Consider the following 27,290-nt stretch of genomic DNA (forward strand, 5'->3'; position numbering starts at 1 on the left):
GACTTTCCCACCGTATTTTGCCGTGACTTTCCCACCGTGTAAAAAATACACTCTAAACTATTTCTACCCAAATTTGCAAGAGAAAATACCCAATGGGAAATTTTCTGCAGCGTTTTTTTCCGTGATGCTATTCGCAAAGCTGGCATCGATCGAAGCCTTGGACGTGATCAGGTAACCATTTTTTCTTTCAATCATTAAAACTTGTGGAAGACTAAGAAGTCAAAATGTATGTGTAGATAAAAACACATAATAGTGTAAATCGGCTATCTTTCTTAGGATGAGATAAAACGTGATGGTATTCAAGTGGGGGAATTTACGTATTCTCGGCAACCTAAGCAGCGACCTTCTTTCTACAGCCTTTTTCTCTAAGGAACGCACACATATGCAGTATTGGTTTGTTTACAATCTTTTGCTGCCAGCTGCTCTAACAATTTCAGTCGAAAGAATTGTCAAAAACTGTTTTGAAACGCTTTTACAAAGCTCCAATCTTCTCTAGTGAGAGCGAGTATTGTCGGCAACCAGTTTTTCTTCGGCAACCGTTCCATTTGAGCTGCATGTAAATCTGCTGTTCTATTATCGGCAACTCGAAATCAGCTACAATTTGTAGTGCGTGTGTTTCATTTCAAGAAAACCTTGCTAGATTGCTTTTTCTCAGTGGTAAAAATATAGTCAAATTGAAGCTGAAAGCATAAAGAATCGTTTGCATGCATTCAGCGAAGTGTTTTCGTAAGAAAATCCAGTGAAAATAGTGTTTCAATTTGGGTTGCCGAAAATAGTCTGGCATGCCGAAGCCGTCATTTCCCCTATGTAAAAGAGTTAATATTCGAGTTATAAGAAAAGTGTTTTGCTGTCGTCGCCGTCGGGACTGAAAAATAGTAACAGCAAGTTGATTTGAACGTTGAACGGATTTTATCTTAATATGAGATAACGCTTATTGCAATTCGGTTGGATGAACGCAAAAGAAACAATATTCGAGTTTTACGACAGTCGAGTTGATCGGAAAGCCATATCAAATCCTTCTCAAGAGCAGTTGTTGTTGTCGCCATCCGGACAGAAATCTAATAACACGGGATAATAATAATTGAACGGGAGCTTGATCGTAGCTGTTTTGTGACATAAGAAGCTCGTTTGTCTTGTAGCGACCGATTTTGCTTACTTAGCAAACAATCATGGGTTCAATCTCAAGTTTCTTCACATTATAGAGTTATAGCGAAGACTACAAATCAAGAAGACTGGCAACTCTGCCAACAATCAGGAGACAGTAACGGCAACGCCTCTTTTGAGCAAAAGTGGAACCTGTGTATGATGGTGTGTGTTTATTCACGAGTGCATTCACACACATGGGTAGAAATAAATAGCTGTCAATTATTGGTTTTGTTATGATTGTCGTAAAAAGTGAAACGGTTCTTTCTTTACTTTATGCGAAAGTAAATTTATTTTATAAAATCAAAACTATGGCTATGATGGTGGGACCTTCCTCGATCATTAATTTGCTATCTCAGAATTATCTTCCACGTTTCCTAAGCCCTTTAGTGATGCATTTATTGGCATTCGTATGGTGCATTATTAAAATGCATGCCCGTTCCGCACGGCTTTGGCACCTGGCCACAGCAGGAGCAGTTAAGTTGTGACGCTCGGCAGCTTGGCACAGTACTCGCTGACCATTTGAATGTCACTGGCCAATCCGACACTGTTGTTATCATTCTCTGAAAGGGGTCGGTCGATTCCAAGAATTGTTAAAGCATACAGAGGACCACTATCCAGTGGTTTCATGTTCTGACAACATCTAAAATGGAAATATCAGTGCTAACATTTGAAAACGGCACAAAAGCCATTTGTAAACAAATGGTTTGTGGGCCCTTTACTCACTACTTGAAGTACACCCACGCGACACAACATCAACATCGGGTAGGGGAAATTTTCCCCTTCCTGACGATGCTGTTGGTTTGCGTGGGCGTTCTTCGGGTAGCGAGTAAAGGGCCCACAAACCATTTGTTTACAAATGGCTTTTGCGCCGTTTTCAAATGTTAGCACTGATATATTCTTTATCAATACGTACCGTTTGGGATTGTATTGTCCTTGAACCTTTCATTTTCATTTTCTCCAACATTAGATCCTGCAACGCCTTCCGTTGGATCGTGATGTAGGTACCAGATCTTTCTTCTTTTTGAAATCTTTGAATTTTTAGCAGCTTCAGGTGGTGCCAACAGCTGCCAATGCCTTATAATTGATTGCTTCCAACAGGCAAAATAAACAATATTTCGGTTCCTCGTTCACAATTAAAAGTTACTTGCACTAGGTAGGGCTTTTGATCTAATTTCCGTCCTACTAAGCACAACACAACAACACAAGCTTTACCTCTCTTTTCTGAACGAGTTTGAACGAAAAAAAAATAATATTTTTGTCAAAGATGACTTCTAAATTTATTCATCTTTGATAAAGAGTCACAAATTGTTGAGATATTGTTTAAAATCTAATACTGCTTCTTGATTCTAAATTCGTTCTATGAGTTTCAATTCCGTCCTAACGCATTGAAACGCCATTAGATTTCCTTCGTCCTACGGATAAACGTAGAAAAAGGGGTTTCGCTAGGAGCACTTCTTTTGTTTTGAAAACAATGAGCGTAAATATTCATACAATGCGCTCTAACAGGGTTTACGTTGTAGCTAATGAACTAACGCATCGGAACAAACCTTTTATTGATTTGTGCATGGTGAAATCATTGATATTATTGATCTTTTCTGATCGATAGAACGGAAATGGGCGATTACGACGAAGTAGTGCTCTACGCTATCCGAGTTTCAATCCTCTACTTGATCCACCATGACAAGTTTTTCGGTTTGGAGTTGGAAAACCATCTGGGATTAGGATACAATTTGCCGTGAAATTTTGTAGAGCAAAACAAAAACAACAACGAGTACCGTGTTATGATTATTCGTTTCGGTAACATTAGGTCACACACACAGTCACTGTTAATGAGCAGTCTCACTAACAGTTGTGCTTCAAAGTTCCACCTTTGATTGACAGAGGCGCTGTTATCAGTGACGTTTGACATTTGTATGGGAGAAGGGAACAGTTGCCAGTCTTCTTGATTTGTAGTCTTCGGTTATAGTGTAAATCGGTTTTTTCCTTAATATGAGATTAAAATTCGGGTGAAGGAATGAGTACATAAAAGAAATAACAATTGAGTTTTAGGAAAGACGTGTTGACCGGAAACCTATAACAAATCATTGTCATGAGTAGTTGTTATTGTCGTCGGTGAGGTCGCCACCGGGACCGAAATCTAGTACCAACAAGTTGACCAGAAGCTTGATCGTAATTGTTGCGTGTCATAAGGAGCTCGGTAGCCTAGTGGCGACCGATTTTGCTTACTAAGCGGAAGACCGTTCATCACCAAAACGAATCCTGCTGCAAACCCAACCCTTTTATCCAACATCCCAGTGAAAGGGCAGAGGTGTTCCCGGCTTTCATTAAAGCGAGTATTTCGTCAACATATTCCTACCCATTCCTTTCTTGACCAGCATTCGCACGTGGCCGGCGCTGGTATTGCCTAGTTAAAGATCACCAGTATTTACACATTGAGGATGATTTGTAGTCCCAAGCAACGTCTATTGGTTCTCTGTGTAATTACAGCTGAACTGGCAATAACCGAGTTTCATCCTCGGGTGCTCAATCATGCTCATCCGGGATGTAAATTGTATTAAGCGTTGTTAAAGAAGTTTAAAACTAAATGTTTGAGCATTATCTTACTACGAGAATAATTCTTCAAAACTTTATGAAAAATTCCTATCAATTTCTACAACCTGCATGCAAGCTTGTGAACGTTGTTTAAGCCAAGTTTGAGGCCAATTTATTCCATTTCTGATGCCCAAACCCTGCGCTTGACCTCGAAACGCCTTCTGGCTCCCTCCAACAACGCCTGAGCGACCTCTACTCTTGCGCGCAAGAACAACAGGCAAGGCATGCAACCTATCTTGGCGATGCACTTTTGCTGATTTATTACCGGGGTTATTAGCGTGCCCCAGTTCCAACTAAATGCGCGCGCTCTTGGGCAAAGCTCCACCCGAGCGCATAGACCTGGATCCGTCCGTCCGTCCGTCCATTCCTTCGCTAATTGTCTTCTCCCTCTAGCTCTAGACTCTAGTTTCGTTTCGTTCGCACGAGAGAGAGAGAGAGAGGGAAAAGTGTGGCACTTTCCTTCATCGAGTCGAGACTGCCGTCGTGTCGCCCGCCCTTCAGAACGGAGAACCGGAGAAAGAGACTTGATGGGCGAATCAATTGTGTTTCCTGCGAAAGTTGAACCGAAAATAGTCTTCTGTGTCAGGCTCAGTTGGTTGGCTGGTTGGGTGCGCAGTAAAGCCGAGCCGTCGAGGATTGTTATCTTCGAAAATCGGTTTCACCTTCACCGGGGCACGGTGGGCGAGATCGGAGATTGAGGGTGAAATAGAGCTGTGCCATTTCAATTCAGTTTTATTTTTTTACTACAAAATCTTAATGTTCAGAAGTCAATGGTACTTGTTCCATATTTTCCAGAGCTTACGATTGATTTAGCATCTTTTTTATAAATCTATCTATCTTGGCACATTTGACAGATAATCAGTCAAGTCTGCAAAGATGGCTGCGAATGTGGTTGTTCCATGTTTTGGAACATAGAAGAACAGGTCTGTTTTCAGAATTTACACATTTTTGGCAAGTCGTCCGGAACGAATTTTAACCACACTCCATCCCATCCGGAACCAATGTGTCTGGTGAAAACATGGGGGTGGCCACGGCGTCTGGCCCTGGACACGCGAAGGGACGGAATCGGTTTAGAGTTTAAATTGTATTATGCACAAACATTTGCATCCTTTCCGCCACGCGACTGACTCTGACGACGGAGGAAAAAAAATGAAAGATTTATAAGCCTTCGGAACAAGAGCTAACGATAGATTCGGTTTCGAGGTCACCCCTTCGTCATTGTGTGTCCAACTGCTTAGCCTGATCTACATGTAGAAAGTGACCACCACCGTCGCAGGAGGAGCAGCGTGCGATCGATCTACTTTGTGGCCAGATTGACCGGTAAATCATATGCCTCCGTATGAACGTCAAACTGATTATGCAAATAGGCCTAGCCTCCACACTTTCCTCACCTCCACCTCCACAGTCCAACCCAGTCGATCGTGCGTGCGTCCAACATCCATCATCATTGTATCGACAGAGAGGTGATGAAATCCAAATGACTTCACTTAATCCTGTCACTCACTTTCCGAGAGTAAATTGGCACAAGTGAATGTCACGAGACTGCGCTACTGAGTAAAGAAGACACCGCATTCAGGTTAAAAGTCGTAAAACAGATTTTCATTGATCCGTAGAATAAGGAAGAATTTTAATTGATCCACAGATGCGCATTGTTATTTTTTTATGTTTACATTTATTTGTATGTGCGGCGATCGAATCGCACATTAAACGTGGAATCGGTGCTAATTGTTATTCCGTTTTTTTCTTTCTCTCTTTGCAGTGACCGTAGCACCACCGCCGCAACGTCCCTGGATTCCTTTAGCGAGGCCAAATCGAACCAGGGGTGCATGTAAGTAGCTTATTATGGTTATAAAATTGGAGTCTTATTATATGAATTGGTAGACGAACAGACAGCAATTTGTGCGGTGCGCGCATACAGAGCTTAGTTTATGTGAAAAGGGTTAGCGATTGAAGGTTAAAAGGGATTTCTATGGTTTGTTAAGGTAACGCTCTTATGAAGGCTTCCGATAAAAAAGAACATAATTCACCTTAAAACAGTTTGTCTTAACAATGATTGCCCAATGCTGAAATATTTTGAAATGATCATTCCAGACCAAATAGGATAAACAAATAAAAATATAAGACTCGACCTTCTCCGCTTTGCATGAAACTTTGCATAATTATATGTTATGGGCAATCGTTGACATTTTTGCAAAAATTCAGCCAATTTGAAAAAGGGGGCCTTTGGCATTTTTTGCAGTAAATTTTAGCACTAAAACGTCACTTCTGATCAAAATGACGTCTGAGACAAAGTTGTTAAGAAAAGTATAGTAATTTTGGTAACAAATATTCAAAAGTTTTAATAACTGAAGTATCTCTAAAATTAAAACCATGGTCACTTGAAAATTTACAAAGATCGTAGAACATCAACGTTTGGTAATATTTTTTAACTTCTTGTTAACTAGGTCTTTTATGTTATTTTTGCACAGACGGCGATTTAGAGTGTCTCAAAGATTGTTTCTTTTGTATAAATTACATAAAAAAGAATACTAGCAAAAAGTTTAAAAAAATTACCTGAAGTTCCTGTTCAACGATTTTTGTAAATTTTCAAGTGTCCATGGTTTTAAATATTTCAAAAATTTGCATGTTTCATGAGCTTTAAAAAAAATAATAAAAAATGAGGGGGCATCGGCACCGATTGACTGTTTTCGGCAACCAAAATTTAAACTTTATATGTCGACTGTATTTTCCCTTCAAAACACTTCCCGAAATGTATTCAAACGATTCCTTAGTCTTTCAGCTTCAATATGATTACATTTTTATGACTGATGATTATGATTGTCACACGCCGGTGCCGGTGGTGTAGTAGTAAGCGTGACTGCTTTATAACACCCCGATGGGTCTGGGTTCAATCCCAGCCGAGGTCGGTGGGATTTTTCTGAGGCATAAAAATCTCTGGTCACGTCTTCCTTCGGAAGGGAAGTAAAGCCGTTGGTCCCGGCCATGTGTGTTTGAATGGGTGCGATATCCTACGCAGGTGTGGAAGCTGCCTTCCTGCACATTCGATTGCCGTCAATGGATAGCAATCGATATCCGTCGGTGATTGGCACTAGATTGCGGAACAGAGACCGACGTTAAAAAATAAAGGATTATGATTGTATTCTTTAAATTAAGTCTACGCACCGCAAAATGTGGCTGATTTCGAGTTGCCGATAGTAAAACAGCTGGTTAACAAGCAGTTGAAATGAAAAGAGATTGCCGACAATAGTCACACTCACCTAAGAAGTTTAGTGCGTTGTAAAAACACTTTCAAACATTTTTGAACAATTATGTCGATTGGAATGGATAGAGATGTTAGCAGTAGATTAATGTAAACACTCAAACACGTCATATGTGTGCGTGACGCTGAGAAAATGCTAATAGAAGCGTGGACGCTGCTTAGATTGACGAGAATACGTAAATTCCCCTATTTGAGTTTTTAATTTTTTTTTTTATGTTTTACTAAAAAAAATTGAATGCATATTTTTCCCAGAAAGACTTTATTTTTTACTACAACTTTGTCTCAGACGTTATTTTGGTCAGAAGTGACGTTTTGTGCAACAATTTAATGAAAATTTACAAAGACTCCTAAAAAAATACAATATCCAAAATGGTCGAATTTTAATACAGTAATGCCCCGTTTTTGTCAGCCCCCTGATGAATTTAGGGCTGACAAAATCGGGACATTTTTTTTCGCTTAATTTTTTTAACATAATATCTTTAAATGCTGTTTGATAATGCAAGATTTATGTTTTAGGAATCATTCAATATATACAAGCCCATTTAGGGGGGCGGGGGGAGCTGGAATTTCAAACTTTTCGTAAGTGTCTTATAAGGAAAGACATTCTTACATTGATGGTGTGGAAGGGGAGGGGGGGGGGGGGCTAAATGAACTTAGGTAAGAATTGAATGGCCACTCAATGCATATGTTGTTAAGCATTTTCAGTAAGGACAACAATAATAATACATAGTGCATAATAAAGACTTGCATATGTCCCATGGACCCCATATTAAAATTCTCTGAATGAAATTTGTAGAGATTTTGACATACACACACACACGCGCACGCACACACACACACACACACACACACACACACACACACACACACACACACACACACACACACACACACACACACACACACACACACACACACACACACACACACACACACATAAACACACACACACACGCGCACGCACACACACACACACACACACACACACACACACACACACACACACACACACACATACACATACATTTTTTTTTCATAAAGTTATTGAATATGGTTAAATAATCAATTGACCATTTCATCTCATGGGCAAAAATCGTCCCAAACTACGCTACCAACATTTCGAGCAACGAAATTCGAGGAATTGTTCACAAAATAAATGGTTCTGCTCTCCACTGTCGCACTCTTCTCTTTTGCTCTGCATTTTCTGCTATAGGCTCTACTAGAACTTGTGACCGAAAGTGGAAGACGAAGGCTTTCGACAAGGACCTGTTCGTTGAGGCACTTCGTGTGGACAGGAGTCCCGCAGATCTAAATGCGGACGAGCTGACAGAAACGTTAGTGAGAGCATGTGACACGACCATGCCGAGGAAACTGGAGCCAAATAACAGACGGCGTCCAGTCTACTGGTGGAACGAGGCACTTAGCACTCTCCGCGCTAGTTGTCTCAGAGCCAGAAGACGTGTTTAGAGAGCAAGAACGGAAGCAGACAGAGAGGAACGAAGAGAAGTGTTTCGAGCGGCCAGGACCGCACTTAAACGAGAGATTAAGCAGAGCAAGTCGAACTGTGTCGAGACGCTGATGCCAAACCCTGGGGCGACGCATACCGAGTCGTGATGGCGAAGATCAGAGGTCCAACGATGCCCGCTGAAATGTGCCCAGAGAAGCTGAAAGTCATCGTGGAAGGACTTTTCTCAAAGCACGACCCAACAACCTGGCCACCTACACCGTACGGAGAAGGAGAGAGAGATAACATCGAAGTCACCAACGAGGAACTCGTAGCAGTGGCGAAAGGATTGAAGGTGAAGAAAGCTCCCGGTCCAGATGGAATCCCCAAAGTAGCGTTGAAAGCGGCGATCCAGTCATCCCCGGACATGTGCAAGATGGTGCTGCAGAAATGCCTGAACGAGGGTCACTTCCCTGACAGGTGGAAGATACAGAAGCTAGTGTTGCTGCCGAAACCAGGAAAACCGCCGGGGGATCCAGCATCGTACAGGCCTATATGCCTGCTGGATACACTCGGAAAACTCTTGGAGAGGATCATCCTAAACAGGCTGACGAAATACACGGAGAGTGAGCACGGATTGTCGGAGAGGCAGTTCGGATTCCGGAAAGGGAGGTCGACGGTGGATGCAATTCGGACAGTGGTCGAGAGAGCTGAGAAGGCGTCTAAACAGAAGCGGAGAGGAGATCGATATTGGGCCATGATTACGATCGACCTCAAGAATGCGTTCAACAGCGCCAGCTGGGAGGCCATTGCCGAAGCACTGCATGGAATGAGGGTCCCTGACTACCTGTGCAGGATCCTGAGGAGTTATTTCCAGAACCGGGTTCTGGTCTACGAGACAGACATGGGACTGAGATCGATTATGATCACAGCGGGAGTTCCACAAGGCTCCATCCTTGGTCCAACGCTCTGGAATGGGATGTACAACGGCGTTCTAACGCTGAAACTGCCCAAAGGAGTTGAGATCGTTGGCTTTGCGGACGACGTCGTCTTGACGGTAACAGACGAGACGCTGTAAGAGGTGGAGGTGTTGTCAACCGAGGCAATCGACATGATTGGTAACTGGATGCAAGGAGCGAAGCTGCAGATAGCCCACCACAAAACGGAAGTGCCAACGGCTAAAAGTCTCCTTAATAAAGATACCTATAAAAAAAAAAAAACGGAAGTTTTATTGGTCAGTAACTGTAAAGCGGTACAGCGGGCAGAAATCACCGTCGGGGAGCACACCATAGCCTCGAAGCGTGTGTTAAAATACCTGGGAGTGATGATCGATGACCGGCTAAACTTCAACAGCCACGTCGAATATGCCTGTGAGAAGGCTTCGAAGGCTATCAACGCGATAGCTAGAATCATGCCAAACAACGCTGGTCCCAGCAGTAGCAAGAGGCGTCTTCTGGCCAGCGTGTCATCATCGATACTGAGATATGGAGGTCCAGCCTGGGTTCCAGCGCTGGAAACGAAGCAGAACCAAAGGAAACTGAGCAGTACGTTCCGGCTCATAGCCATGCGAGTCGTGAGTGCGTACAGAACCATCTCGTCGGAAGCAGTATGCGTTATCGCCGGTATGATCCCAATCTGCATAACCCTGGCGGAGGACAGCGAGTGCTACAGGCGGAGAGAAGCCGGAAGAGTACGGAAAGTTGTGAGAGTGGAGTGTGGCAACAGGAGTGGAACACGACGGAGAACGGTAGATGGACACAAAGACTAATACCGATTCTTTAGACCTGGGTGAACAGAAAACACGGAGAAGTCAATTTCCACCTAACGCAGTTCCTGTCTGGCCACGGCTGCTTCAGGAAATACCTGCATCGGTTCGGACACGCAGCGTCACCCCTTTGTCCGGAGTGTGGCAACGTCGATGAAACGCCCGAGCATGTGGTCTTCGACTGTCCAAGGTGCGAACGGAGATGCCCGTTCTTAACGTGGAGAATGTCGTTGATTGTGCCGAGAGGAGGACACTTAGAATGCCGTCAGCAGGGCAGTCACGCAGATTATGTCGGAGCTGCAGCCTAAATGGAGAGAAGAGCAGCGATCTAGCAACGCCAGCTAGCGCTGAGAGTACGACAAGTGCATGAGCACAGCCACCCCTCGAAGTAGTCGCTTTACAGTGGTCCCGGGGGGATCCAGGCAGAGGAGAGAGTAAGGAATGGGTTTTAGTGGAGCTGTACTAGGCAACTAGTGGATACCACACCGTGCCAACTTCACTACAGGCTAGGCTTCTTGAAGCTTTCCTAAACCTTACTATAAAAAAAGAAAACAAAAAACACATGCATAACGTACATAATTTTCAACTAGCCCCTCAACCCCCCTTCCCCTGCTTTGATTTTGCCACCACTGCACATTTAATTCTCGAAAAATGCCATTATTGAGCTAGACAATCAATAAAATACGAATACGACTGTACAAAACAGTCCACCTCAACCAAAACTAATTGAATCATATAGGCTGACAAAATCGGGTCAAAAAGCTGACAAAATCGGGGGTAGACAAAATCGGGGGTAGACAAAATCGGGGGTAGACAAAATCGGGGGCTGACAAAATCGGGTCACCACTGTATATACACACTTAGAAAAAATCATGTAAATTTAGGTGCTCTGAGACTGACATATACGAGCGTCAATTTTGACATAAAATTTAGTCATAATAGACGCGAAATTCAGCTCAATCAAACGTACTTTTAGTCGAGTAACGAACTTTTCAGTCTCGAAGCACTTAATTTTACATGACATGTTTGTTTACGTCTTATCCTTCATGTCAAAGATGGATTCCGTCACGTGCAAAATTAGGTATTTCTAAGTGTGTATGTGAATGATTGCCCTTAAAACATAATTATACAAAGTTTTATGCAAATCGGAGAATTCATTTGGCATGGAACTGTGGTTGAGTGACATTTTGAATAGCATGATTACCTCTCACCCCAGCAGCAGGCTTGGGTTCAATCCCAGTCGGCGCTGCCGGGATGTTTTGAGGCATAACATCTCTGATCACGCCTTCCTTCGACAGGGAAGTAAAGCCGTTGGTCCCCGGTTCATGGGTTGATGGGTCAGATAGGTCCAGGTGTGGGAGCTGCCTCCCTGGCGTCGGTAGCATTGGTGCTCAGCACGGAAAACTAGATCGACGGAAAACAAATCAAGAAAAAAGAAGAAGAAATTATTCATGTTGAAGTCGATACGCAAAGTTTTACCTTGTTATGTTAACTTTCCGGGTTGAACTGGGAGAACCGGTAATTAATCAGGAATCGAAAACAACCGGAAAGTTGTTTGGAGCCTTGGAATGTATTTGTTTATACCCTTGTAATTTAGTTTCTGATATTACAAATTCTAAGTCCGGTATCTCAAAATATTATAATTAATCTTGAGTATTTGTTGATTAATCTTGAATATTTCTTCAAGCTCAGAATTCTGAACTATTTCTTAAATATAGGATACCAAAAACCAAGTCTGAGATCTAAAGTAAATAGCCACGTCTCAGAGTTTTAAACATTTTATAAGTCCAAGATCGTCCAAGATTTTCCTACACTCTCGCAAAAACATGATTAAATTTTTTCTTCCTAGCTTTCCTTAACTTTCACTTCGAATGTTTCTCAGAAATCTCCTTTAGAAGTCAGCAAGTTTGCTTTAAAACTATTCTCAAAATTTCGTTTCAAGAATCCCTTGAAATTTTCTACGAATTCTCATGAAGTTTTCCTTGGAATTGGAAATTTCTGTAGAATCTCCCGGAATGCTATTCCTATTTTGTTCGTGGAAAAAAAAATGCTCAAAATTCTATTGAATACTCCTCCTTGAACTCCTCTCGGAAATTCCCTTAAATTCAGTCGAAATTCTTGGCGCTAGTTTGAAATTCTGCAAAGACTTTTTTTTAGCTAGGGGAAATGGCTCTAATGTTGGCCTATGGATCTAAGATTGGGCCCATCGCTAAAAATCTGCTGTTTATCAATTTTATCTAAATGAACGCTATTGAAAATTTAGTCTATTGCTGAATTTATGTATGGGCCCAAATTAGGGGTATTTAGGCCGACATTACATCCATGTCCCCTATATATTCAGAATTTGATTCTCTTAGAATTTTCATCGATATTCAATTTTACCCTTCAAAGCCCGGGATTAATTTATAATTTCCAAGATTTGTATCTCAGAGATGCCATGGCCGATAATTTTTTTTTTACACATCATTCCGGTGAGTGGTTCTTACTGTATCTGTTGGGTGGTACTCTTCCCTATTCAAAAATGTGTTGGCACGGGGGTGTTTTTTCAATCTCTATCATATGTCTTACCTATCACTGTGACAACAAATTGTTTTTTTTCTTCTCTTGGTGCTCCCGGAAATGATAAAGAACAATCATAAGACCCCATGTCTACCTTGGAATCGGTTCCGGATGTTCCGGGGTATGGATCCATATGGTCAAATTTATTATCTATCATAACCATATCAAGCGACACATCAAATCACATCTACTCAACGAAATATGACTAATGGCTTTCAAAATGACAACCATAGAGCCATATGGCCACCTTAGAACCAGTTTCGGATATTCCGGATTATGATTCCGTATGGTCATACTTGGTATCTCTCATAACCATATCAAGCGACATATCAAATCACATCTACTCGACGAGATATGATCAATGACACGCAAAACGACATCTATAGAGCTATACAACCATCATAGAACCGGTTCCGGATGTTCCGGATAATGGTTCCTCATGGTCAAATTTTACATCTTTTATAACCATATCAAGCGACATATCAAATCACATCTTCTCGACGAAATATGACCAATGGTACTCATAACAACAACCACGGAACATTGTGTTCACCGTAGAACCAGTTCTAGATATTCCGGATAATGGTCCCACATAGTCAAATATGATATCTCTCATAAACATTTCAAGCGACATATCCAATCACATCTATCCGACGCGATATGATCAATGACATGCAAAACGACATCCATAGAGCCATATGGTCACAGTAGAACCGGTTCCGGATGTTTCGGATTATGGTTCCACATGGTCAAATTTTGCATCTTTCAAAACCATATCAAGCGACATTTCAAATCACATCTTCTCGACGAAATATGACCAATGGTACTCAAACAACAACCCCCCTGCAACAGGTTCCAGATATTCAGAATGATGGTTCTAAATGGTTAAATTTGATGTTAAACATATCAAACGACATGTCAAATCACATCTACTCGACATTATATGATAAATAGCTCTATTAAGCAATAACAGAAGACTTATGGCCACACCGTAGAACCGGTTCCGGATATCGCGGATTATGGCTCCACATGACCGAAATATGGCAAATGGCACTCAAAACAACAATCATAGAGCCATATGGCCACCTAAAAGTCGATTTAAGATGTTCGAAGTAAAAACAAGCAGCCACTCATGGAATGGTTGGAAATCTTCCATGTTTTTAGCGAGAAGGTAGGTTGGTGATGTAACAAGGAAGCAGCGTTGTCAGATTTACCGATTAATCGGTATTCATACCGATTTCCGAACTAGATACCGATATACAGATAAGACTCCTCCTTCTTAAATTGTACACCGATTTATACCGTTTTTTTAATGATCAAAATTATTATTGCCTACCCGCGCCCGAATTTCGAAGATTATTTATATATTATTTCGAAGATTATTTATAATATTATTTAAAATTACTGTGAGAGACTTAAGTATCTTTTTGAATAACTCAATTTTTTGAGCCCTCTAAAATTCTTTATAAAAAATCATCTTTGAAAATGTCATATGCTTGATACTCTTTTGACTAATGTTTCCATTTCTTCGCCGTTTTTGGCTACCCATGAATCAAGAAACTGTCGATGTCTCTTTCCGGTTATTCCTAGAGAATTGTGAAATACTTGTAAAATATTATTTAACTTCCTAAAGTTTTTGTTCATTTTTTTAGTTCCTGAATTTTCTTTCAACTTTCACCTGGAATTTTCTTCCCCCTTACTAAAACCTATTTTTCGATTCCTCCCGAAAACTTATTTCAGCTTTCCTAGGAAGCTGCTTCAGCCATCGCTCGAAAGGTTCTTCCGTCTTCTCCCACCAGTTTTTCTTTTTTCAAACTTACCCCGAACTTCAGGGATGTTTCCAGATTTTTATTGCGGATTAAAACTAGCTGCAGGAACTTTTAAGAAGTTCTGAAACTTCAGAAAAGTCTAGACTTTTGAGTAAATTCCTAAAGATAGTTTCATTAACTTCTGTTCAAATTCCAAAACCCGAAAATTTCAGGAAAGTCCAGCGAACTCCAGCGAGCTTACGAAAACATCAGAAATATTTTGGAAACTTCACAAGTTCAAAGAACTTCAGGGAAATTTAATGGTTTTCAGAACAGTTCCAGTTGTATGAGAGAATTGAGAGAACTTTAGGGAAGCTCCGTGAACATCAGGACAGATCAATTAATCTCAAGGAAATGCTGATATTTTAAAGGATTACCGAGAAACTCAGGCACAAATTTAGGAAACGTAAGGGAAGTTGCATAAACATAAGAACATTGCGAAAACATTTTATGGGAAATTTCGTGCTTTTTAATGGCAGCGCCAAGAATTAAAATTTAAAAAATCGGGACTATCAGAGATCTTCAATGCTAATGATACAATAAATTCAAGAAAATTGTGAGAGAACTTGACAAATTTCGTAATCTTCAAGAAAGTCCAGATACCTTCAAAGATGGTTATAGATATTCTGGTAGCCTCATTATAATCAGGGAAGTTCCGAGTACTTGGAGGATGATCAGAGAACTCTAAAACAGGCCCATTATTAACTTCAAGAAAATTACAACAACTTTTAAGGAATTCCGTGGAATTATGGAATATTCCTAAGTGCATTTCTGGAATGTTCAGGAAAACTTGCTGGATCATTAGAGCATCCCCCTGAAATCTCTTTCTTCCGGAATTATGTCCTTGTTTCTTTTGACTGTTCCGTAGGCGCTCTGGCGTCCAAATATCTCCAGAAGTTTCTTGCAATCTACCTTAGGAAGTCTCTCCAGGAAGTTTCTTCCGTCTTCTTCTGGAAGTGTGTCCATAAGCCATAGGTTTTCGTCTTTTATTGGAAGGTTTTTCCGAACTTCTTCTGGCTTCCCCTAGAACTGGTTACTTCTGGAATTTACTTCCGTTTTCCGAAACTTTTCTGGCTTCCTTTTGATGTGACATCCGATTTTTTTTTTCAATAGTTTCTTTGAATATTCACTATAAGTTTCTCAATTCTTGTCTTGGTAGTTCCCGGATGTTTCTCTAACTTTTCTTAGAATTTTCCTCAAATTTCGTCCAGAAGAGCTTCTTTCTTCTTTCTCTGGATGTTCCTTCAGGAATCATCAAAAATATTTTCCCGAGAGAAAACCTGATTCTCAATAGGACTAGTAAGACCCAAACTGCAATTATGGGAACTCTCGAATTGCTTAACAAGTTTCTGAGCTTTTTTTTTTCCAAATTTGTGATCAAAATTTTACCACCTTCTTTAAGCGCTGGAATAGGCCTTTGAGGTTTTTTCAAAAATTTTGTGAGTTTCCAAAAGGGTTTGGAACTCGGGTCTAATTTAGAAACATTATTTTCAAAAGTTTTGTTCCTCAGGGCAGATAATCGCCTTTTGATTTGTTTTTGCGAATCCCGCTAGATATTGTCTCCTACGGACATTTTTAAGACGGATCAAGAGCTGAAGATCGTCATCTATTATAATTTAATCGAATTTAACCTCGCATTTTGGAACTGAGGCAGCTCTTGTTTCAAATATAGAAGTAGACAGAGATTCAAGAGCATAATTAATTTTATCTTTGGTTTGCAAAGGTATGTATGGATCGAAGTTATATTCCATAAATGTTTGATATTGCTCCCAATCAGCTCTATGGTAATTGAAAGTAGAGCTGTTGGGATTACCAATTATTTCTTGGGATATTTCAAAAGTTACTGGAAGGTGAAAAGAAAACCAGTTAAGACCAAATCAATAGTGGAGGGATTTCTTGCAGAAGAAAAGCATGTTGGGCTGTTTGGATATTGAATAGTGTAATAACCTGCAGAACAATCATCAAACAGAATATTACCATTGGAATTGCTTTGAGCATTATTCCATGAGCGGTGTTTTGCATTAAAATCACCAATAATGAAGAATTTAGACCTATGACGGGTAAGTTTCTGGAGGTCACCCTTGAGAAAATTCTTTTGCTGGCCTACGCATTGAAATGGCAAAAAGGGCAGCTATAAACGTAAGTTGTCCAAATTTTGTTTCAACAGAAACTCCCAAAGTTTCAAAAACTTTGGTTTCAAATGAAGAAAGAATTTTATGCTTGATTCGTCTATGAAAATTGATGGCAACGCCACCACAGGCTCCATCAAGACGATCATTTCTATAAATGAAATAATTTGCGTCCCTCTTAACCTTATGGTCAGGTTTAAGGAACGTTTCAGTTAAGGCCTGTACTCGAAAAAAATGCACCAGACAAAAGTGTTCGCCAAAAATTTATTTTAAGTCGGATTTTCTTGAAACTTTCAGGGAATGAACTAATACATATGGATTATGTTTCTGCATAATTACTGTATTTAATTTCCTTTCCATCGCTGAAAGCCCGCACCTTTCCCTTAAGACCACTCATTACATTTTGTGCAATGGTGGAGCCGACCTTTTTGGTCACTTTTATCCATTATTTCTTCAACTCCAGCTCGTTCTTAAACACCTTGGACGATTTCCGAGCTTTGGCCTTCATTATGGCCCAAAATCTTTCCACCGGATGAATCTCTGGTGAATTTGGGGGGTTGGCGGTTTTTGGTACAAAAACAACGTTATTGTCTCTGTACCAATCCAACGTCGATCGCGCGTTTTGGCATGATGCCAGGTCCGGCCAAAATAATGTCTCGCCGCCGTGGGACCGCAGGAAGGGCAACAGACGCTTTTGGAGGCACTCGGTGCGGTAAATTTCGCTGTAGATGGTACCCATTGTGATGTACGGTTTACTCAGTCTACCGCATTGGCATATGGCCTGCCAGAGCAAGTAATTTTTGGCCAATTCGTCCACTTTCTTCTTCCTTATGTCTTCCGGAACATCAAACCGTGATTTGGCAACGTAGAACTCCAGCCCCGGTATCTGTTTTGCGTCTACCTTGATGTAGGTTTCGTCATCCATAACCACACTCATCGGTTTCGTTAACCACTCTCGATACAGCTTCCTTGCGCGGGATTTGGCCGCCGTGTTTTGTTGACCACGCCGGTTCGGTGCCTTCCGGACCTTGAATACACGAAGCCCAGCTCGTTTCATGGTTTGCTGAACGAACCAGGCGGAACACTTTGCCTTCAGAGCCGCGTCGCGAATCGAAAGGTTCGGATTACGCTTGAAATAATCCAACACCTTCCGGGCCTTCACAGGGTCAGCTGTCTTCGATTTTCTTCCACTTCCAGCCCGCCGCTCGGTCGTCTGGGACTCCTTAAACGATTTTACCACCCGAGACACAGTTGTATGGGTGATTCCCAGTTGTCATGGTCGCCGTCGGATTTTCCATGACGGCGCGCAAAATTCTCCGGTGATTTTCTTCTTGTTTCGATAACATCTCAATAACCACTGAAAAGATTGTTATGAAATTTTGCACATGTAAACAATTCACTCCAAACTAGTTATACCCAGATTTTCATCAATTTTTACCCACGGATAAAAAAGTTACATACGAATAAAAATTGTGAATTTTTTTCGAGGACAAGCCTTATAACGGCAATATGCACGTTATGAACTCTCAAAAAGTTAAATAGCTCGTCTTCATTATCTTCAAGAGATTGAGCATGGAGTTAGATTCAAGCATATCAGAAATCATTTCATTAATGATTTCTGTAAAAATTCCATTTTAGGAGCAGTAATGCTTCCTAAGTCAAAATTATCAAAATTTCCGTTAGAATTACGTTGGTTAGTATTTTGATTTCTACCCGGTGCAATAGCAGCATAGGTAGCTCCATTAACTAGCTGAACATTGTTAGCAGCGAGGGGAGTAGGTATAGATGAAACATTTGAAGCAGGGGTGGTATTTGTATCTACGGGTACGAATGTAGAATTTGTTCCCCGCTGACCGTTGTTAACAGCAGAGGAATTTGTACCTGGTCGGAAACGTGGAGCGTTTCCTACCTGTCACTTAGAACGAGATTGTAGGATCAGCTGTGGTTTTCAGCACAATTTGAACATTTAAATTTCTTAGGATCTTCCTTCACATGACAGTCGTCCTTTGCGTTAGGAAATCACCACAATTCATGCATTTAGCTGGCATGTAGCAATTTTTAGTTCCGTGACCCCATCCCTGGCACTTACGGCACTGGGTGAGGTTTTGGAAATTTCCTCCAGTCTTCCTGAAGTGTTCCCACTTCACTCGGACATGGAGCAAAATGCTAGCTTCTTCTAAGACCTTAAGGTTGTTAAGTTCACTAGACTTGAAGTGAACTAAATAAAAATCATTAGAAAACCCGTTGCGCGAATCGCCAGGACGGGATTTCATTTTCATTTTGATTACTTAGAGTGGTAGTAATTTTGCCAGTTCATCTTTGATCTGATCCAGGGATTCACCACGCACTGGGCAGTCCTTTCATGACAACCTTGATCACACGTTCAATTTTGGTGTCGTAAGTAAAAAAAATGTGCTGCTTCTCAGTAAGATACTGGAGAAGACGTTCTAATCCGTCCAATATTTCTGTCGATACACGGCATTCACCCCGGCAGGCAATCTGAAGTGAAAACTTGAATTTAACGAAGTTCAAAAGTTCCGTGCGAAGAGCATAGAAATCGGAAGTGGTTATCACAATAGGAGGGACCTTTTCCTTCTTGGCATTAATCCGGGAAAGTTTACTGGATTTTAGCCTGGATGATGGATCATTCTCATCATCCGTGAGCATATCTAATTGATTGTTCAAATAAATTGCATCAGAAGGGGGATCAAGAGATTGCCCATTTCTTTTGCGCTTAGGCGCCATGGCGGCAGTAATTTTTTATCCAAATCGACTTCCAAGCAGATTAGTATAAGAATCTGAAGGATTCGAGGAGGAATTTTCCAAATCGATATCCAAGAAGGATTACCTCGGGTAGGGTTCAACCAAGGATCGAAGAGAAATAAGAGTTGAACAAGGTAGAAATTTTACAGGTTGAGCACTGAAAAGTGCTGTGTAAACTGGAAGTAGCTTTAGGTAGTAGTAACACTTCCTTCAGCAAAAAGCAAATAGATCTGCACGGCAAGAGAGCACGATGTGGGCTGATTTCAAGCTTCGGTGAAGCGGACAAGCGAAAGAGCACTCGACTTTGATAGTTTCGTGTTTTGTGAAACACATCAACATAGGTTTCATGTGGAATGTGACGGAAAATTAAAATATATATTTAAAACATTTATCACGTGAAAACACTTGAAGATTACACGTAATATGTTTAATTTATCTTCCATCCAGATATTTATCTTAAAAAAATTAACGAAAACGGGACCCAACGCATATTAAACAAATCGAAAGAGCGGTGATAGAATATTCGTGAAAAGGATGGAACTAGCATTGGGCGATCTTGGATTTCCGATTTTTTGGATCGATTCTTTGTTCACACGAAAAGATCGAAAACATTGATCTCTTATTTCGAACTTTCCGATCTTCAAAAAAATAGGCGTTAAATTTTGTAATTGTATTTACATCGAAAAAACGAGCTACTCTCACCCCAGACTGGGTGGTAAATTAAGCGAACATAACGTAAACATCAGCATCGCTCCCTACAACGACATCACTATTTGCGTTTCCGAGATTTAAGAATACAGCAACATTTGACGGTTTTAGCTACCTCCGTCTTGTGCTCATTGCTCCTTACCGTCACGACATCATTTAATTTAATCTTATAATAGAAAGTCCATTCTAATGCAAGAGTATTGATGTTCCGAAAGTGAGGATAACAATAACAAACCAACATTTTTGGCTAGAGCGAAAGTGAGGATAGCAAACTAAGCACTTGAAAATTACACAATTACACAAGTGTGCGAGTTTGGTACCGATTTAATCAGTGGATTGATTCTAGAGCCAAACATAAGATCGATCCGTCAAGATCGATCTTTCTCTTAAGATCGCCCAATCCTACTAGTCTAATATAGTTTTTTTTTCCGAAAATGTATGGAGAAAATTATTTGTAAGGTAAATTTCCAAAAAACCATAATACATAAGGTTGAAACCTTATCACACAAACGTTCATGTAAAGTTTCATGACCATTTCAGTTAAAGTTTGGCAGGGATTATAAACAATGTTTAATCATTTTCGGTAAGGTCAAGTTATGGTTCGCGTTTATGCGGGTCTGGTACTCTCTTCGGTCCCAAGCTAATCGATGCACCCCTCGAAACATAGGAAAATCCACGGACCCCTCATTTTATCTGTCCAACTTTCATAGCGAATGTAAACAAACATAGTGTAGTACTAGAATTTCGACTAGAATGGGGTACGTTAATCGATTTGCTTGGGACCAATAGGCTAGTCAAGTAGTGAGCCAATTTAAAATCGTTAGTTTCCACCTGTTTCCACCGGTTGTTATAACTCTGTAGTCTGAACAAGGCATTAGACTCGCGCGAAGAAGATTTCAATTCAACGTCAAGAAACCTGATTCTTCGCAGACATCGCTTTTTCTCGTTGATTATATTCTAGTACTTCAGCACATCTCTCAAATCAAACCCAGTCTCAGTGCACCCAGTTCGGCAACTTCACAATATAAATAAAACTAACATATTTTCCCCCTTTATGAATTCACATTCCGTTCCAGGCATATTCACCGTCATGTGCTATAACGTGCTGTGCGATAAGTACGCCACCAGACAGATGTACGGCTACTGCCCCAGCTGGGCGCTGAGTTGGGAGTATCGAAAAAAGGTATTAGCCTCTATCTCTAAGTAGCCCCGTTGACTTCAGCTGATTGACCCATTTTTTCGCATTCTCTGCAGGCAATCCTGGACGAGATCCGGCATTACTCGGCCGACATCATCAGCCTGCAGGAGGTCGAGACGGACCAGTTCTTCAACTTCTTCAAACCGGAACTGAAGAACGACGGCTACGAGGGCATCTTCTCGCCCAAGTCCCGGGCCAAGACCATGTCCGAGTCGGATCGGAAGTACGTCGACGGGTGTGCAATCTTCTTCCGGTCGTCCAAGTAAGTGCCAGCAATTTGCGGCTTCGGGGAATTTGGATTGATGGACGGCTTTTTTTTGTAGGTTCTCCCTCATTAAGGAAAGCCTGATCGAATTCAACCAGCTTGCGATGGCGAACTCGGAAGGGTCGGACCATATGCTTAATCGGGTAATGCCCAAGGACAACATCGGGCTGGCGGCGCTGCTTAAAGTGAAGGAAAGTGCATGGGAAAGCGTCCCACCGGAGCAGACTGCATCCTCGCAGCCAATTCTGGTGTGTACGGCGCACATTCACTGGGATCCGGAGTTCTGTGACGTCAAGCTCATCCAGACGATGATGCTGAGCAACGAGCTGAAGACGATGCTGGACGAGGCCGGTCACAGCTTCCGGCCGGGATACAAGTTCGATGTGAACAACGTGCAGCTGGTGCTGTGCGGTGACTTCAACTCGCTGCCGGACTCCGGGGTGATCGAGTTTCTCAGTGCCGGACGTGTATCAATGGACCATCAAGATTTCAAGGAGCTGGGCTACAAATCCTGCCTGCAGCGTATATCAAATTGTGATACACCAAATGAATTTACTCATTCCTTTAAGCTAGCGTCTGCGTACAGTGAAGATATAATGCCATATACAAATTATACATTCGATTTTAAAGGTATTATTGATTATGTATTTTACTCGAAGCAAGGTATGATCCCACTGGGTCTGCTCGGTCCGATCTCGGCCGACTGGCTGCGGGAGAACAAGGTGGCCGGCTGTCCCCATCCGCACATACCGTCGGATCACTTTCCGCTGCTGGTAGAGCTGGAGCTTATTCACCTGAGTAGTACTCAGCCCCCCAACGGACTCATCGGCCGGAGGTAGCAATAAAACTCACGCCCAACCAGCAACAGCAGAGCAGCAACACGAGCAACCACAACAAACAAAAAACAATAAGAATCATCATCACTCAACAGCAGCGACTAGTAGACGTAATAGTAATAGTAGAAGCAGACGCAACAACAACAGCAACAACAAATCTACCCACAGTAAGGCTCACCGCACCGCTAGCGACATCAAGGATGGCCTGGAAGGTGACTCCCACGGGGCCACCCCTCCTGGCACCACCATGAACAACGATTTGACCTTGACGACCAAGAATGAGACAATGGCAATGACCACTAGCAGCAACAAGCAAGAAGGCAGTGCAACTACGGTGGCACACAATCAAACATCAGCCACCTCACTTCCACCATGTTTGGAAAGGCAAGGCTGCTGCCGCTTCGGCAAAGTATACTGGAAAGATCATCCTCAATAGCCATCATCAGTAACCAACAACACCCCAAAGCCAAACGACAAATCCTAGAACCCACCCCGCCTCAAATTTATAACTAGGTATCGAATCAAACTACATCAACAAAAGACAGAGAGGTTTGAATCTCAGCTAAACAACAACACCGCAGAACAATCGATGAATGAACGAACAAGCGATGAAGAAGAAGAAGAAGACTAAGAAGGTCATAAGGGCGCCTATTGTTTTTAGGAAACCAAAAAGTGCAACCAATCCCGCTCAGATTATGTGTAGAGACCGTAACAAGTATTTTTTTTTTCTTTGTGTTTGTGTGTATCTTCCATCCACACATTGGTCACTGGAATCGTTTTGTGATATTTATTTTTTACTTAGGATTTTTTTTACTCGTTTATAAATTATGTACACCTACCAAAAAAAAGCAAAGCAAACGTAAAATGAACGAAAACGTCACAAAAAATTGCAACCAAAAACAAAACTAAACAGATCACGCAAGCACGCATTCATCGATTTATTTATCACGAAAAAATAATACAGCCGGGACTCGAACTCTGATCAACGCCAAAAAAAAAACAACAACAATAGCAGCAGCAAAAGGAACGCTTCATTCTAGTACTACACTGAAAATGGTGCGGTGCGCCAAGCCTTCCGGCATGAAAACAAACAGGCATTAATGTATGTGTGTGGTTAGTCATTTAAATTGAGATTCACAATAATGCAGCAGGAAGAAGAAGAAGAAGAAGAAAAAGATAAAAAACAAGCAAAGGAATGATAATTGAAAAGTACGCTGTTTTTGTTTGTTTCTAAATGGAAAAGAAATCATTTAATTTTTTTTTCGTTGTGTTTGTCGCACTATTTAGTAGGGGAAAAAAAGCTTTACTCATTGTGTTTTTAATTTTAGTCCTGTAATGAAATTGTAACCGATCTACTCACTCACCACCTGCGTCATCATCGTTTCTGCACTCAAGGGGATCTTATTGGTTATATAGCTAGGTCTTAGCGCGCGCTAGTTATTATTTTCTATTTTTGTTGGAATAGGCAAAGTTTACTATCATCGGAAGAGAGCTCTAGCCTGTAAGGTTTGAAACACTTTGTTTGTAAATTTATCGAATGAATGCTACCAAAAAAAAAACACAAATATACAGGAAGAACAATTACATCTGTCGACTCAGCAACTTGCGCCCGCGGAATTGTCGGTCGGTGAAGGGCGTTTCTCTCGAGTTAAAACAATAATCTCTCCATCTCTCTCTGCCCGTCCGATGGTCACGATCTTGACGACTACGTTGCTTTACCGAAATTCGAATGTAGCACATTGTAGCTCTGCGAAATTCACTCACTAATCTGAAAACCGCGTTTGGACTTGAACCGGCTTTCTCCGCACCTGTTTGCGGTACAGTTTTCGCTTTCTTTGCAGGGGGAAAAGAATTGGAACCTACCTTACTCGACCGAAATGCATTGCGGAAGAATATTTCTCAATATGTTCAATTCCCTAAACGAAAAGTATTGCGGTAAGTTAGGATCTGCTGATCAACTAAGCTGAATGGAATGACTGACAGACTGATCGATGCAAGCAAAACAAACCAAACACCATGCACTCTAAATTTAAATGCTGCCAAAAAGCGGGTCAAGGCTATGGTAACTGCTTGATCAACTTTAAATTCATGGTACATTTATAGCCGGTTACTCACTGATTTCTTTTAGCGAATTCGTTTATTATCGGGGTTGAAACCAGTTCCAACCCAGTGCGAAACCGAACTTTTTGTCAGTGCGAACCTCAATCTGCGGTAGGTTTTAAAAACAAACGATCAAACTGATGTTTGTCATAAAACAAGCAAACCCAATCTTGATACCCGATCCAGAGAAGTCTATCACCCATATTCTTGTTTTCGTTCGAACCGTATTTTCCATACAAAAAAAAAAAAAAAAATTTGTATGGAAAATACGGTTCGAACGAAAACGAGAGTATGGGTGTATATCTGCAAGTACATACAATTTAGTTCCCACAAACGTACACTGAGACTTGTCTGCTTTCAGCCGCCACAAAATTATCTGAGACGTAGTTCTCGGAACTGTGCTGAAGTTCACGTAATTGCCCTAAATATCTGTAAACATTAGTGAAATCCTAGACTTCCTCGAAGCGCTAAGAAACTTTTTTGAAGTGCACTGGAAGTTCTTAGAACTTCTAAAATGCTACACCATTTTCCTGAAGTTAATGGAACTGCCGCGGAGTTGTTCCGAAGTTTTCGATAAAAAAACTCTGGTTCCCACGCCCATGACGTCTTTAAATTTCCCTGAACTTCTATGGACTTCCCTAAAGTTCACTCAATTTCCCTAACGATCATGTATCATCTTTGAAGTTCCCGGAATTTTTCTGGAATTCTAGGAGCGGCCTGAAGTCTGCAAAACTCCAAGAAGTTCTCAAAACTTCTTTAATTTTTTTTTTTGTAATTTCCCTGAAATTTATGGAACTGTCCTAAGGTTCTATCACAAACGAAGTGACAGACGACTAACTGGCGAAGAAATCAATTAAAATAATGTGGTTCGCAGTCATAGAATTTTCTTAGAAGCTTATGCCATCAGCCACTAGATGGGCTAGTATTTTTGTTTTGATTTGAACATAGTTGATTTTGTGTACAATATGATCCACAAACGAAGTGACAGACGGAGCGGCTCGAAAACTTTGGTGACTAACCTGCTATTTCAATTTTTCAGTGTACCACATGGCAACACCACTACTACTGAATTGTACCACATGGCAACACTACTACTGGATTGTACTAGCATTTTCACCAAATGTACAAGAATGTTTTGGTTCTATCTCTTTCACTCTACTCAAAACTGAAATGCATAAAAATATGACAAAATGATACACTCTTTGTACACTGTCAAAGAATCATTGTACACAAAATCAACTTTGTTCAAATCAAAACAAAAAAAACTAACCCATCTGGTTGATGATGGCACAAGCTTCCAAGAAAATTCTATTACAGTGAACCACATTATTTTAATGGATTTCTTCGCCAGTTAGTCGTCTGTCACTTCGTTTGTGATATGATCTTCGACAGTGTGCAAAGAGTGTATCATTTTGTCATTTTTTTATGCATTTCAGTTTAGAGTAGAGTGAAAGAGATAGAACCAAAACACTCTAGTACATTTAGTGTTGCCATGTGGTACAATCCATTAGTAGTGTTGCCATGTGGCACAATCCAGTAGTAGTGGTGTTGCCTTGTGGTACACTGAAAAATTGCATTAGCAGATGCGTCACCAAAGTTTTCGAGCCGCTCCGTCTGTCACTTCGTTTGTGGTTCTATCAACAATCAATACGAAACTAACGATTTTAAATTGGCTCACTACTTGACTAGCCCATTGGTCCCAAGCAAATCGATTAACGTATCCCATTCTAGTCGAAATTCTAATACCACACAATGTTTGTTTTGATTCACTATGAAATTTTGACAGATAAAATGAGGGGTTAATGGATTTTCCTATGTTTCGAGGGGTAAATCGATTAGCTTGGGACCGAAGATAGTACCAGAGCTGAGCCAAAAAGTTGAGCACGTTTCTTCGGGACCTACTAGTCTTAGAGTTACCTCTATGGTTCTATGATCTCCCCCGAAGTTCTATAGGAACTTGTTTTTCTGAGTTCTCCGAACTTCAAATGAAGTTCCCATCAAATTTCTGAAGCTTTTAAAACATTTTTTTAAAATTTCCCGCTATTTTTCTTAAATTAATAGATTTACAACGATCTTCCGTGACGTTTTCTAAATTTTCAAAACTCCCCTGAAGCTTACGGAACTTCTTTTCAAATGATTTTACATTTTTTCTTTAGGAATTTCTCTGAAGTTTTCTGATCTCCTGACGTTCTCTGGAATTCTATGAAGTTCTCGCAGTTTTCCTCAAATTGCTTAACCTTCCCTTGAGTTTTTTGGAAGTTTTGAATTTTTTGTAACTTCTTTGTGTCCTTGAAATTTACCCAACAATCAATACGAAACTAACGATTTTAAATTGGCTCTTTAAACGGCGCCGGTGGTGTAGTGGTAAGCGTGATTACCTCTCACCCCAGCAGGCCTGGGTTCAATCCCAGTCGGCGCCGCCGGGATGTTCTGAAGCATAACATCTCTGATTACGCCTTCCTTCGGATGGGAAGTAAAGCCGTTGGTCCCCGGTTCATGAGTTGATGGGTCGATAGGTAGGGTCCAGGTGTGGGAGCTGCCTTCCTGGCACGTCGGTAGCATTGGTGCTCAGCACGGAAAACAAGATCGACGGAAAAAAACAAACCAAATGAAAAAAAAAAATTGGCTCATTACATGACTTGGTCCCAAGTATATCTATAAGCGTTCTCCATTTTAGTACTAGAACCGGTCAAAGTTTGTGTTTTTTGTATTCGCCTT

The 27,290-nt window shown here is 41.1% G+C and overlaps 1 protein-coding gene across 1 annotated transcript in view; it reads left to right on the plus strand.

The window, feature by feature from the left end:
• twin (CCR4-NOT transcription complex subunit 6-like twin) overlaps positions 1 to 23,325 on the plus strand; it is a 504,060-nt gene extending 480,735 nt beyond the window's left edge. The window contains exons 4-7 of the mRNA XM_065224368.1: positions 5,498 to 5,566; positions 21,250 to 21,356; positions 21,428 to 21,633; positions 21,695 to 23,325. Of these exons, the coding sequence (XP_065080440.1) occupies positions 5,498 to 5,566; positions 21,250 to 21,356; positions 21,428 to 21,633; positions 21,695 to 22,475 (1,163 nt within the window). The 3' untranslated portion in view covers positions 22,476 to 23,325. The remainder of the gene's footprint in view (positions 1 to 5,497; positions 5,567 to 21,249; positions 21,357 to 21,427; positions 21,634 to 21,694) is intronic.
• Positions 23,326 to 27,290: the final 3,965 nt, after the last annotated feature.

Source organism: Ochlerotatus camptorhynchus, unplaced genomic scaffold, assembly GCF_037179485.1.
Source record: "Ochlerotatus camptorhynchus isolate MF236.1 unplaced genomic scaffold, CSIRO-AGI_Acam_v1.1 ptg000020l, whole genome shotgun sequence".
Classification (NCBI taxonomy): domain Eukaryota; kingdom Metazoa; phylum Arthropoda; class Insecta; order Diptera; family Culicidae; genus Ochlerotatus; species Ochlerotatus camptorhynchus.